General features: G+C 39.7%; 1 protein-coding gene across 1 annotated transcript in view; it reads left to right on the top strand.

Annotated features, from left to right (window-relative positions):
* LOC123774061 (uncharacterized) overlaps positions 1 to 8560 on the top strand; it is a 34329-nt gene extending 25769 nt beyond the window's left edge. Inside the window, exons 7-10 of the mRNA XM_045768185.2 lie at positions 43 to 229; positions 1449 to 1675; positions 3968 to 4153; positions 5096 to 8560. Of these exons, the coding sequence (XP_045624141.1) occupies positions 43 to 229; positions 1449 to 1675; positions 3968 to 4153; positions 5096 to 5247 (752 nt within the window). The 3' untranslated portion in view covers positions 5248 to 8560. The remainder of the gene's footprint in view (positions 1 to 42; positions 230 to 1448; positions 1676 to 3967; positions 4154 to 5095) is intronic.
* Positions 8561 to 14788: the final 6228 nt, after the last annotated feature.

The raw sequence follows: 14788 nt of genomic DNA, 5'->3' as shown, positions 1-14788 counted from the left end.
CTTGTAATAACAAACTATTTAATAACATTTTCAATTTTACAGAGGATGAGAATGTGAGTGAGCCTCAAGTGTTTATGTCAGCCCTGTGTGAGGAAGAGTGCTTACGAGACAACAACAAGTATTGGTGCGACCATTGCTTCCACCATAATGAGGCACGTCGCTCCGTCCACTATTCCCAGCTACCACATCATCTTGTCATTCATGTTAAAAGGTTCAGCTCGTATCATAGGTATGTTAAAGTTTGAAAACATTTCTTACTTTTTTGGTCAATAAATTGATTGAACAAGTTAACATAAAGGAAATATAATGTTAAACTGAGCATAGATATTGATAAAAGTTAGTTTGAAGCATATGCAGCACTGTATATACCAGTTCATTTACCCAACATGATGAAACAGCCTTTTTATATAATTTTTCCCTACGTTCGAAATATAAGAGTAATTTTTATTGTCACAATCTTCATGTGTTAGATCTCCAGTGATTAGCATAGACTTTAATATACAGTGGAACCTTGGTTCTAGTATGCCCCTGTTCTCGTAGTTTTCGGTTCGGGTAGTAAATTTCTACGAGAAATTTGATTCGGTAGACGTAGTTTGCCGCAGTGGTTGTAGTTTGTTTATACACGTACGGGTCGACCGCAAGCGTGGCGCTTCAGTTTACCAGTGTCTCCCACTTAGTGATGATCGCGTTTGGGGTCTTTGTCAAGAATTTCATTGTTTTTGTGTTTTTTTTTGGTTTGTGAACATAAAAGTTCTTATTGTATATCACCCCATGGGTTCCAAGAAACTCAGTGGTAATGTTCAACCTAAGAATATAGTTGTGAAGATGACGATAGAGGAAAAACAAGAGATCATTCATAGTGAGACAATGTGATGTCTCACTATAGACAAGTGTTAAAATGTAGGGGAAAAAAGTGTCTATAGACAGATTCTTAGTAAGACAAGCAAGCAGTGAGCCAAAACCAGGTCCTAGTTGTATGTCTGCAAAACGTGAGAGAGAGAGTACCCCAGAAATGTCATCACTGCTGTTATAATGGAAGGGGACTCCCCTTCTAAACACTAACACCTCTCCTCCTCCCTCGTTGTCTTTCATACACCAACAAGTGTCCTCGATAAAGGTAAGGTACCTAACAGTAGTATTCTGTATAAAATGTATTTTTTAGTTAATATTTTTTGGGGGTGTGAAATGGATTAATTCACTTGACATTATTTCTTATGGAAAAATTCGTTTCGGTCTTTGAAGTTTCGGTTTTTGTAGTTTCGGTTTTTGTAGTTTCTGTTTTCGTAGTTTCGGTTTTCATGCCGTCTCTGGAAACAAATTAGCTACAAAAATGAAGGTACCACTCTACTGTACATTTCTTGCTAAAGACTGCAAAGATTGAATTTTAATCAAAGGAGATACTGGGTAGTAACAAGTATTAATTTGGTAATAAAGTTTGTATTTTTCAGAAATATGTTTACTGCCAAGTGCAGTGAAGCCATGCCAGCACCTTTAGAGCTCTCTTGCTTCTGCCGGGGTTGTCTGTCGGAGCAAATACGTAAGCAGTCATTGGCCGAAGTAGGGCACGACGGCAAAGGGCCCAAGTCTAGCTCTAGTGTTAAAATTGAGACTGCTGTGCATCTGCCTTACCATCTTACAGCTGTTGTTTGTCATCTGGGTGCTACTCTTTCATCTGGTGAGACTTATTTTCAACAGTTATTTAAATTAAGGGCATATATACAGTTCTGTACAGTGAACTGGAACGAAACTTCGCTATACTGGAAAGCTGGATGTAATGGATAGTATGTGTTCTGGTATTGTTAGATGTCTAGTAGAATGATTGTATGAAATATTGACAAAATAATTGTCACTGGGTTACACTACCCAATAATTAAAGGAACCTGAGCTTGATCATCATACTTAAATTTTTCAGTTTAACATTATACAGTAAGGCTTTCTCAAGATATTGAACAAAAACTAAAAGATCTAACAATCAGGAACAAATTTTTGCTTTAGATATACAGCTTATACATTGCTCAATTTCAGTGACTTTTTTTTTTTTTCTTCTTCTTTTTTCTCAAACTTAGATATTTTAAGTCTGAAGTAAATACAATGAGATATTGAACGGTACTCTGCAGGAACATAAAATCATACTCTGTTAAAATGACATAACCATTCCTACTAGGGATACCTTAACCCTTCCACTGCTCAGGGCTCCCGAGGACATTTACCCCCTGTGCCCAAGAAAAAAAAAATTCTAAAAAATTATTTCGTCTTCTTAAAATGTTAATATGTGTTAACATATTAACTCAATTTACTCAATCAGTGACTCAATTTACCCAATCTGTGGATGATAATCTTCGGGTACAGGCTGCGCCGGCGTTGTAGTCTAGGTTTCGGTTGTTGCAATGCGCTAGGTTGGTTCCTCACCCGGATGCCCTGCAGCTGCCCCGTTTTGCTTATATGGACCCGGACTTGGGGGTGGGAGTCGCTTCGACCCTGGTTCAATCCGCACCCCCTGGTCCTTCCCCTCCTGTTGTTCGTTCTGGTCCCCCTTCCCTGCTTCCGGCCTCGAAACATCTGAGGGTTTTGGTGTTGGGACAGGGGTTAGTTGGTCTTAAGAATCAGGCAGCCTAGGGGGGATGCCCCTTCCGGTGTGGCGACGGAGGCATTTGAGTCTCCTCCCCCGGCCGAAGTCTCTGGGCCTCATTCTATCCTGCTTCTACATCTGCGCCGGCCTTGTCTAGTGGGGTCGGTGCTTGGGGGAGGACTGCCCCTCTGGACCCTGCCTGGGTTACCCCCCCCCCCCCCTCCTGCATACGAGTTGGATTTGGTGTCTGCCCCTTCTCTGGTTCGGTTCCTAGGCTCTAGGCAGGGCTTGCGGTTATGCAGAGTGGAGTTTTTCCTCCCCCCCCCCCCCACCGTACGAGTTGTTGGGCGTCGGCCCCTCCCCAGCCCCTCCCCAGGCTCGGTTCCTTGTCCTTTGAGTCGGTTGGTTCTGTCCTGTAGGTGGGCGCTCTTCTCCGTTGCTCCCCCCTTTTTTGGGACAGGGTATCTTCGTCGTGTTTCCCCGTTATTGGGGATTCTACGTGACTTTTGGTCTCGGGTGCGACTGTGCCTTTGTGTGCCTTTGGGACTGGTGTTTGCTTCTGTGTTCTCGAGGGTTCGGGTAGGTTTTCGCTACTTCCCTTATTATTGGAATGTCTGTCGGCTCCTAGTCCAGGTCGCCGGTTTGGGCTACTTGTAGCCCAGTTGGGCTTCTCGTGGCCCGGTTGGGGTTCCCATTGGGCTTGTCTTCGCTTCGTCTTCGCTTAAACTAATATATTTATATAAGCCTAAGTTTGATATATGCACAAGGCACATATTTTGCGTTAAAATATATACATGGATGTCACTGACATACAGTTGTTTAAAGTTCAATGGTTCCTAGCATGGCTGCCCTGTGCATTCAGTTATTGGATGCACCAGACATGATCACCATCTTTTTACTAATGTCCTGGAAGGAAACTAAGGGACTTGGGACATTTTCCAACTATGCAAAACAATTGACACAGGTCTCTAGTGTTAGATAATGTCCCCCTAAAATTGGTGAGGCTTTTGAATAAAATGGGGTACCTAAATCATCTCCAGATGATTGGAGCATTTGGGCCCATCGCCGTCAAGAGATTGGAGCAGTGTAAGGGTTAACCGTGAGGGAACCCCGGGTATCACCTGCCTCATTGATTCCACTTTGTAACTAACACCCTAATTAAAATATTATAAACTTATATTAATGGTGGTTTAGTAGGAAGCATTGTCAATAAATTTCAGTACAGTATCAGCATAGATTTAGTATTAATATTAACACTAAATTAAAAAGTTCATTCCCCTGTTCTAACTTACTTCCCTGTTCTTACTAGTTTACCAAACTTTTTACACCTTCTTAATCTCTATAATCCATAGTTTGTTGTGTATACTTTATTTTCTTTGTTTTTTTCATTACATGTAGGACACTACTTGTCGTTTGTTCGGCTTAGCGCTCTCCATTCATCAAAATGTCCTGAGCAGCAGGTACAGCAGCAGCAGGCGCAAGCACAGCCCACCACCAGTGCCAAGGTGGAGTGTCAGTGGATGAAATGCTGCGGGCTGCAACTGGACCATATCCGTCCTCAGTCAGCTGTAAATGGTCACTTTGGTGTGTATACAGTATGCTCTTTTTTTTTTTTTGTAGCATTATACATATAAAATTTCTTAGAATTTAAGAAAATATAGTAGATACTACTACATGCTGTATCTGTAGTTTATGGACAATGTACAGTATTACAATAAACTTCATGCCATAATCCTTGTAAAACATCTCGTATTAAATCCAGTTTGTCATGTAGTAAATGTAACAATCTAAATTATTAAAGGATCATTCAACCCTTCCCAACCTACTCTTTCATGCAAGTAGGTGATTGTTCTATTTTATAAGAATTATTCACACTTTCTAGTTATACAAAAAGTATTTACTAGCAGTGATTGGAAAAATATTACGACCCAAAGAGATCATTTTAGTTGCATTGAGAAACCAAATACAAGGTCAATGCTGCAGTTGAACATAAGCGTAGGATGTTTATTCCTTTGAATATTTTGAGTGCAAATCAGCAATACACGAAAACAAAAGAATAGAAGAAACTGCAGAAGACCTTTTGGCTCATGCAAGGCAACTACTAATTATACCAAACAAGACTTGCTCTGGTGGATTGTCCCAGTGCTCTGGTGGATTGTCCTAGTTCTCTGGTGGATTGTCCCAGTACTCTGGTGGATTGTACTGATGCTGTGGGGAATTGTACCAGTGCTCTTTTTTCTGGGGGATTGTACTGATGTTTCATTAGATCAGGATGTCAGAATATTGGAAAATGTCCTTCCTGGTGGACAAGTTTTTTATAGCTGCCAGTAAACATTTTCAGCTTTATTCCACAATTTATTATTTAAATATTTTAGTAGTTTTCTCTGCCACATTCTTGGCCTACTGCATTGTTTTTCCAATGATTCCTCGGAACACTCCAACCTAGGTAGTGCATTTCCATAAAAAGTCATTAGTCACAAATATAGTAATCTTCTGTTTGTATTTTGTTATTTTTTAAACTTGCAGATTCTGAAGAATGTAGTAACGTGGAAGAAGAAGAAAGCATGTGGCTGGAATGTGACGATGACAAAATAAAGTTGGTGAGCTCCTCTGAAGTTAGTGACATGATGCGAACTACTATCACTACTCCGTACCTTCTCTTTTATTCTCGGCTTTGATTTCTCGGATCCAGTTTTAAAATAAAAATTTTAAAGAGGAGCTTGTGAGAACTTTCATTTTGATCTCTTAAAAGACTGCAGTGAATTTTTTTTTATTTATCTACATATGAATGAAACAACTTATTCAGTTGCTCAAAGGAAGCCAGAGCCTTTAAAAAAACCCTTGCAAACATTTAATCACTTTGAATTCATTCTCATGTGAGAATAGTGCCTGAAATCCTTTAGTTAATGAAGGAGAGTGATGAGACTTCCATCAGCACCCACTACCTCTTGTGTCAGGTAATGTACAGAAAAAATCACCTGTTCGCATGTGAAGTGTGGAAGCATAATTTAGATGGCTAAGCCAGACTAGAATTACAAAAAGGAAAATTTGCGAACTTGGGCATAACCAGAAAATTCTTGCTAGGATTCCAGTTATTATTTAAGAAATTGTTAACTGCATAAAAGAGAAGAAATTTACTGCAGGTTGGAACATACCCGTGACAGCTTGAACTATGAAATTACCAGAAATTTAGAACCAAGAAGGTGCTATTGAGTAAAGCTTCGTATAAAATATTGCAGTATGAATGGGTGCATCTATAATGTGTTTATAATGGAAATGATTGTGTAGTAGCATTATGAAGAAAAATGTTGCACAATAAGATATGCTTTCTGATATGAAACAGAGGTTTGTATACAGGATATTGTGTAAATGATGATGTCTTTCACATAAATGGAAGCTTTGAAATGTTTTGATACAGTGTGCAGCAGTGTTAAATGGTTCGTTCATATCTAGAAAAAAGTGTACAAGGTTTGCGTGGAATGTGTTTATAACTCATTATGTAACTGTTGTCACAACTTCCAGTGCAAGCTTTATCTTGTTATAAATATGGAGAGTTTTCTCATGTATATGGAAATGTTTCTTAATATATTTTTATATTAAACTGACATTTGAAATTAGTGTAATAATTATTAACTGTGATTAATAGGTAGCATTTATACAATTTACATTTTTACAAAAGAAAACTTGGTGCAAAGTTTGTGCCAGTACCTGTGGGTAAGAGGTACGGTGTCTACATATCAACTTAGGGTCAGGTTCTACTGTAGCTGTTATTATAACTTAAGAGGTTTAGGTCTCAACTGGGGACTTTATGGCTTGGTAGATTAGTAATCCGTGACGCCAATTTTGATATTAGCCAGAACTAAGCAAATGAGATACTGCTTTCATTTATATTATATTTTATGTAACTATAACAATAGTTTTCTCATTGAGGATGTGGTACTGTTGAATGCGTGCAGTTTAAATAATCGGGTTATGGGATAAGAAAGTATTCTTGAATGCTGTTTAAGTTGATACTAATTGTTTAGAACGTAAAGATTTCTTCCCAAAACATACATGGCATATTTGACAAAAATATTATAATACCTTACAGTACATTTTATTTTTACCTGAAAATGGTGTGGAGGATCATTAATTAGGCTCACCCCTCCTAAACTATACCAAAGCTAATACATGCTCCTGAACATCGGCTAATATCTAAATACTGTATTATTAATACTTCAGCATATGTTGACCTTTTATTGACAGAAGTGTTTACTGTTATTAATTCTGAAATTATTGTTATGTTAATTCTGTACTATGAGGCTTTAGTTCAGGGTAATATTTTGTACAGGAAATGTTTGACAATATTATTAGGTCTAATGAACATAATTATTACTTATTTATGGATCTGTTTTATACTGTTCATAATGAACTTGATTAATATTTTTTACGTTATATTATTTTTATTTATTATTCTGCTACAAATGAATTTTTGTGGAAACTAATGTGATAATAACTTTTAAAAGTGTCATCCAAATTAAGACATTTTTTCCCTCTGACTACTGTAAATGTGCCGTGTATTCTGGCACGTTTATCCCCTCGTGTCACCAATATTAAAAACACATCACCAATATTCCATACACACCATTGCCATTTATCACCAATATTAATCACACTCATTACCATTTGACACCATTATTTAACACATCGTCACCATTTGGCAGCAATATTTAAAACACATCTTCACCAGTAGTCACAGATATTAAACACATTTCATGGCCTATGCTTCATCAGTGTAGCAAGATACAGCAAAGTAAAAGAATAAATGCATTGCTTGTTTATTATAACTGAGCCAGAGAGGAGGAGTGGAGTAGGGAAGAAATATGGACAAATATGAACATAAGATGTGGTGGGAGTATGGAAGATAACGTTATGGAATTCCGTCTCTACAAATTTGGCATTCTTTGTGAATTGCTTCAACTTAATATAAGTTTTCAAGTACAGTATTCCCATTCCAAGTGTGAATGTTGCAACTTGGAGGCCAAAGTTGGCTTATTTCAAATAAGAGTATTTTTTTTTTTTTGTTACAAGAATGTAAAAAAAGAAGAGGTTGCAAAAGTGCTGAAAGCACTGGACTGTATCAAATACAGTATTACAGAAGTGCTTGTTTGCTACTTAGAGTTTGTAAATTATATACTGTACCCCATATATCTAAGCCTCTACTTGAAGCACGTGGCTGAATACTGGGTTGGTGAAGCACATTGCTGAACACTGGGTGGGTTAAGCATGTGGCTGAACACTGGGTTAGGGAAATACATGGCTGAACACTTGATTAAGTCTTAAAGGCTTTAAAATAAAAGCTTTCTAATGTAAAATCATTACAACATGTGTAAACAAAGAAAGTTGATTTAAAGGGTAAGTTGAGAAAATTGTTGGGAAAGTAATGACAAAAAAGATAGCTTTCAAAGCTTATGTCGTGTGTCAATTCTGAGAGACTTAAAAACTTGTTATCCATGGAATTCTAGTGTGAAAATTTGTGGTAGATTGTTGTCTTGCTGGCGAGATGTTTAGTATGGTATGGCAAGTTTTAATTTTCTGTTGGTGTAATTACGATTATATGTGGTAGTATATTTTTTCAAAATATGTTGGTTGTATGCCAGATAAAGGCAATTCCTTCACAGTATGTTAGTTATACTTTGTATATTAAATCTTCTTGAACGTGAGATTAAAAATTTTTGAGTGCCAAATTTCTCATTTGAATTTCTGATTTGGTATGAGTGCTATTTACATAAAAACAAATTTGATTGAGGCATCTAAAATTTGTAATAAGGCTTCTAGATGAGAAAATCTGCCCCCTACCCACCCCCATCTCTCAACAGCAGAGTACGAGTAACATCATATTTCTGTCATTACTGCCGTAATGTTATTTGTGTTCTCAGTTTAAAAATGTGAGAATGTTTTTGATGCTGTATTACAAAAGTTAATATAATTAATGGTCTCTAAAAAAATTTAGCCAGTGTTTAACTATTAACTGTATCCCTCTTGTAATGTTTCGTATTGGTTGTTTTGGCATTGTACTGTTTTTTTTCTTTTTTTTATATAATTTGTAATTTTTTTTTTTTTTTTTTTTTTTTTTTTTTTTTAGATATATACAAGAGTTGTTACATTCTTGTACAGCCACTAGTACGCGTAGCGTTTCGGGCAAGTCCTTAATCCTATGGTCCCTGGAATACGATTCCCTGCCGCGAAGAATCGTTTTTTCATCCAAGTACACATTTTACTGTTGCGTTAAACAGAGGCTACAGTTAAGGAATTGCGCCCAGTAAATCCTCCCTGGCCAGGATACGAACCCATGACATAGCGCTCGCGGAACGCCAGGCGAGTGTCTTACCACTACACCACGGAGACTACTTGAGCCATAATATAATCATACATCTTTGCAAAAAATGGAAGCATGTTGTTAGATGTTTCAGGTTGTGTACATAACTGTCTCATAAGGGCAGGTTCACAGCCAGCTTTTATTCCCTTGTTTTCACAAGTTTAATATATATCAAATATATATCTAGCTACAATTTGCTAAAATTACTTGTCGAGTATTTAGATATTTGGTTCCATATATTTTAGCAACCAAATATATTTATTTATGATCCTTTTCCACTGAAAAGGATCATAAATTAACTTTTCCGCTAAATCTTCAATATGAAGAATGTTGCTGCTCTCTGATTGGCCAAACGAAACACAGTAGTGACCTCTATAGGCACGCAGGTGAACCAACAATTTTCTTCCTAAGTATACCTTATTGAATCGCACCTAAGCATCTTCTTAGGGCGCACTTAGGAACCTTCGTAGCAAACCCACTTACGAAGAAATACACAGAGCTTCCTGAATCTAGGTCCTGGATACGAACCCAGGACAAAGCGCTCGCGGAACGCCAGGCGAGTGTTACCACGGAGACTGGTAATTACACTAGACTTGCATGCCTCCAACCACTTGGGCTGGGCAGTAGAGCGATGGTCTCGCATCATGCAGGTCGGCGTTCAATCCCCGACCGTCCAAGTGGTTGGGCACCATTTCTTCTCCCCCGTCTCATCCCAAATCCTTACCCTGACCCCTTCCAAGCGATATATAGTCGTAATGGCTTGGTACTCTCTCCTGATAGTTTCCTTCCCTAGGCATGCATGCTCATGCGTTACGACGGCAATGAGACCATATATATATATGGTCAGTATGTATATATATATATATAACTGAAAACTATAACTGAATGGTCCTGGGGACCATTCAGGCTTGTTCGCATATATATATATATATATATATATATATATATATATATATATATATATATATATATATTATATATATATATATATATCAGGGTCAGTGTACGACACTTGCAAGATCATATTCTGGATAGTGGTGGCCAGATCGAGGGAAACGAGTGCATGGGAGTAGTAAACCGCAGTCGCCCTGTGGTTGAAGACCTTTACATCAGTCATGGACTTAATTAGTATTGTCTTAGTCCTTCAAGCACTTATCAGGAAGTTGGCCTTCAGAGTCGTAGTAAAGGTATATACTATGCTCACACTGGTAGACGACCACGACGTGTTCCTTTTCAGTTAGATGGAGAAACTTCAGCAGAACGAAGCGGACGTTCATACAAGATTTCTTACATCCTTGTAAAGCCACTGGCACGCACAGCGTTTCGGGCAAGTCCTTAATCCTAATTTTACTCGAAATCGCCCCTCCAAATCATTTAACAATCAGGTACACATTCACAGAGGCAACAGTTAAGGATTAGTGCCCAGTCAATCCTCCATGGTCAGGATACAAACCCAGGCCAAAGCGCTCGGGAAGCGTCGGGCGAGTGAGCATGGAGCAAATAGCTAGTAAGTGAAGCGACAAGAGGAACTTGGTGCCCAAGAGTGCTCCACCATGCACGGATTGCATGCAGCTCCGGTATATACAATTGTTGATTATTTCTCAAAAAAATGTGGACTGTGTGTAGGAAGTTGTCCATTTGTTAGTCGTGTGTGAATGGAATAGAACTATTAGAAGAAAGCGCCAAGCCATTACGGCTATATAGCACTGGGAACGGATCAGGATCACCATCTGGTCACCACTTGGTCCGGGAGACATCTCCCGTCACGCAGGGTGCAGTCGCGCCTCCACAGATCTCCAGTATCAGCTCTTGATACTGGTAATGGCTCAAAAGGGCCACCACTTACGGGCTATTCATGCCCGTGCCACCTCTTGGGTGGCTTAATCTTCATCAATCAATCAATCAGGATCAGGATAATGATTTTAGGATGGGACGGGGGAAAGGAATGGTGACCAACCACTTGGACGATCCGGGAATTGAACAGCGACCTGCATCAAGCGAGATCGTCACTCTACCGTCCCGCCTAAGTAGTCGTGGGTGAGTTATACTTTATATGTCATAAATAATTCATAAAGTATAGTAGTGTGATAGTGCAGTTGTGTGAGTAGTAGCGTAATATTGTGTAGACAGCGTATTTATATAGCGTGTGCGCGCCTGTGCAGGGTGCCTGCAAGCACATCCTTGCCAGTCTCGGGGAGGGATTCACACTGCCTACCCGGATCTTGAGGCTGGTAATGATAGTTTTACTTACTAATCTTACTGGCCCTTTCATTGTACAATGTCATACTGTCACTCATATTGCTACTGCTTGTATCCTGACGCACTGTCAGCCGTCATGCAGCGTAAAGCACTGCGGACTACACTGGCGCTTGTAGAGTGGAAGACAAGCGGGAGGTAGTTGCTGGTATGTAGAAATCAATAGTTAGACCTTTTTTAAATTACTTTTACTTGTCTTTTCTCCGAGACGACCGTATGCCTCCGTATGGACGATTATTTATGCTAAATGTAGTTGATGTTTTATTACTTCCAACCAACGCATACTTTTGAAAGGTGTTAAATTAATCCGGACTTTCATGAAGTAATCGCTTGTGGTACTACCGAGGGGCCTGTAATACTTTCCCCTCGCCTTTTATCTCCTAGTGTGAGTGGCGGCGCTGGGGGCTGGCAGTACACAAAACGGGTTTGGTCAAGGTCTCGTCCTGCGTCACTGAGGGACCTGCTCTCAACAAGTCATATACCCTTCTTAATGCTCTCTCCCATACACGCAGCTTCTCTTGGTCAAGTTACCTTATCTTACCGGAGAACGCAAGAAGATTTGATGGTGAAACGTGCGCTTCCCCAGCCGTAGTGTTTCACGGGTTGTACGCTAGGCTACAGCTTACACAATTTTGACCAACCAAGCAGCTATAGCATCATTTGTTTTTATTGGGGGATAGAGTATTGACCCTGTCTCCCTTCACCGTCAAAAATATGTGAATTCGCCTAGTTGTGTGTGTACTCACCTAGTTGGGTATGTGTACTTACCTAGTTGTACGTGCGTGCGTACATACTAACGTAGCTGTCATCTGGCAGAGTTGGTTGACCGCCATGAGTGGGAGACAAGTTTTTCATAAGTTTTTTAAGGATTCTATCTAGCAATTGTTAGCGATAAAATATTTTGCCCGTGTAAACTACATTTCAAGTGCTATACTATACAGCTTACATTTGGCATACATTTTAATCTAGTAATCACTTGTGGGCCTCGATTGTCATTGATATAAGTTAGCGCGTGCAGCCCAGTGGTGAGTGAGGCTGCATTAATGGGAGAGACTGTTTGGGACGCTTCCCGTCCTAAAATTCCCCTAGGAAGGGTACAGTGTCCCGGTAGCCAGCAGGAACCTCTTCACAGCTTACTGGTTAGGCCGTCTTCCCGCCATCCTCACTGTGCTGGCGGGGGCTACACTTCCAGCGGAGGTTAAGGGTGCATCACCAATTCGTATGAACCTTACAAGGTATATAAACCGAGGTCTAAGTAAATTTATTTATTTTTGCTATAACTTTTAGCAAGTAGGGTCACGTTTAAGCTTTAAATTCCATAAGCCTTATTTGAAATAGTCACATCTTGTCTTTTTACATTTTTTTTAATTTCCATTCCGCTTGAGCCATTTTTTTATTTGTTTCTTCTGATACCGCATTGAGGGGTCAATTTGATCTTTTGCGTGTTCTGTTCCTTAAGAGTCGCATCTCCACATACCTCGTGTTTTGAGTTTTGGTGTGAATTAAAAGACCAGCCTTTAGAGTCTGCACGCTCCATGAAAATAATTTTATCTTTATGGATCAAAAAGGAAAGGGGAGGTTGTAAAGATGCCAAATAATTTTTTTTCGGCCTGATCAACGTGTCTTTCACAACTAAAATCAGGAAGATGTCAGACGTAACATTAAAGTTGCATAACTTCAAGTTTGGAAGCTGTAATGTAATGTTTCCAGACGTTAGAGCACGAACAGATAAACACAACTGACAGGGGAAAAGAACTCTGACAATTTTCTCTAATTTGCAATATAAAAAAGGTAAAGGTGATAAATTATTATGGCGGTGTGCTAATTTTGTTGGTCTTGCTGTATCATGCTTACCTGACCCGAGCTATGTAACTTGGCGACCGGCCAACCTGGAGAGCCCCGGGATGCAAGTTCAAGACATTCCTTCTTACCGACACATAATTGACGCCTACAAGCCACTCTTACCTCATGCACGCTACAATATACCTCCCTCTTGATTCAAACGTAGCCTGTGCCTTAATTTCGAGCGTGGTACGGTCACCACACTCACACAGATCAGAGAATGAAAACAGTGGCAGAATCAACCAATATTCGTTAAAAATTAATTGTGTTAAAACGTATTTTTTTCTCTAATTGTTTTGATGTATGCCATAATTAGATTTGGTTTGCAGGCGATGAGTCACAATAACGTGGCTGAAGTATGTTGACCAGACCACACACTAGAAAGTGAAGAGACGACGACGTTTCGGTCCGTCCTGGACCATTCTCAAGTCGAGAAGGTAGGTTTGGTTTATATAAGACTAACCTTTATTGGAATAAAATCGTCTCAATCTCATGAAAATGGACCAACTCTCGAGATAAACACTTCCGCCTTAGGTTCTTGAAATGAGTTTATACCTGACGTTAGGGCCGTATGTATTAAGTATGACCTCTGTGTCTCCTCTCTTGGTCTGCCGGGTCTCTGACTCGCGTCTTGAGCAGCGTGGGGACAGCTGAAATTTATTATTATTAACATCTTTATTGACAAAAAATGAATTACAATTTTGCCTATTCTAATGAATTCAATTAGGTCTTATTAGAATGAGGTTAATTCACTGTCACACAGGACAGAGGATCATACACAAGACAATGGGTCTAAACTGCAGGCTGATGCACACACACACACACACACACATATATATATGAGAAAGCTGCATGAACGCGCGACACACACACATATATATATATTTCATAGATATAATCAACTACATTAGACAGTACACATGTTTCAGTTTACGAATATGTAAATGGAACTTTCTATTGTGAATGACACACAAGGGCAGGGATGGGTTCATAAGAAATGCAGCTTAAAAATAAAATAAAATAAAATAAAATTTCTTCATTCTTTAATATGGACAAGGAAATTTTTGATAAATTGTTAGGATGTTGTCCAGTACACCAGATTCAGTGAAACATTTACACAGTTGGTGGTACAATAGGCGGTACAATGGTGGTACAATATCTTGAGGTTATCTCGAGATGATTTCGGGGCTTAGCGTCCCCGCGGCCCGGTCCTCGACCAGGCCTCCTTTTTGTTACATACCCCCCAGGAAGCAGCCCGTAGCAGCTGTCTAACTACCAGGTACCTATTTACTGCTAGGTAACAGGGGTATCAGCGTGAAAGAAACTTTTTGCCTATTTATCTCCGCCTCCAATGGGAGGTCGAACCCGGAACCTCTGGACTACGAATCCGAAGCACCGTCCACTCAGCTGTCAGGCGCAATAGGTCTAAAATCTTTTACGTTTTCACAGTCGGGAGAACAAATGAGCGAGAGACACAACAGGATGGATAAGACGTGAGGACAAGAAACAAGGGGCCAGAAGAGGGAAGGGAGGAGAAGGAGGTGATGAATTGCAAAGAAGATCACGGAACGTTGGCAGGAAGGTATAATATTATTAAAGATAAGAAGGAACAAAGACTGGGCAGAGCTGGTGTGGAAATAATGAGGTTGGGGTGAACATTGTGGGTCACAGTTCAAGGTGAAGCCTATGCTTTGTCCACTACCCCACCCACTGCCCCGCCCACTACCCCGCCCACTGCCCCACCCACTGACCCGCCCACTGAC

This window comes from Procambarus clarkii, chromosome 91 (assembly GCF_040958095.1).
Source record: "Procambarus clarkii isolate CNS0578487 chromosome 91, FALCON_Pclarkii_2.0, whole genome shotgun sequence".
Lineage (NCBI taxonomy): Eukaryota > Metazoa > Arthropoda > Malacostraca > Decapoda > Cambaridae > Procambarus > Procambarus clarkii.
Note: the sequence above shows the minus strand (reverse complement) of the source record. Positions and strands in the feature narration are given on the sequence as shown.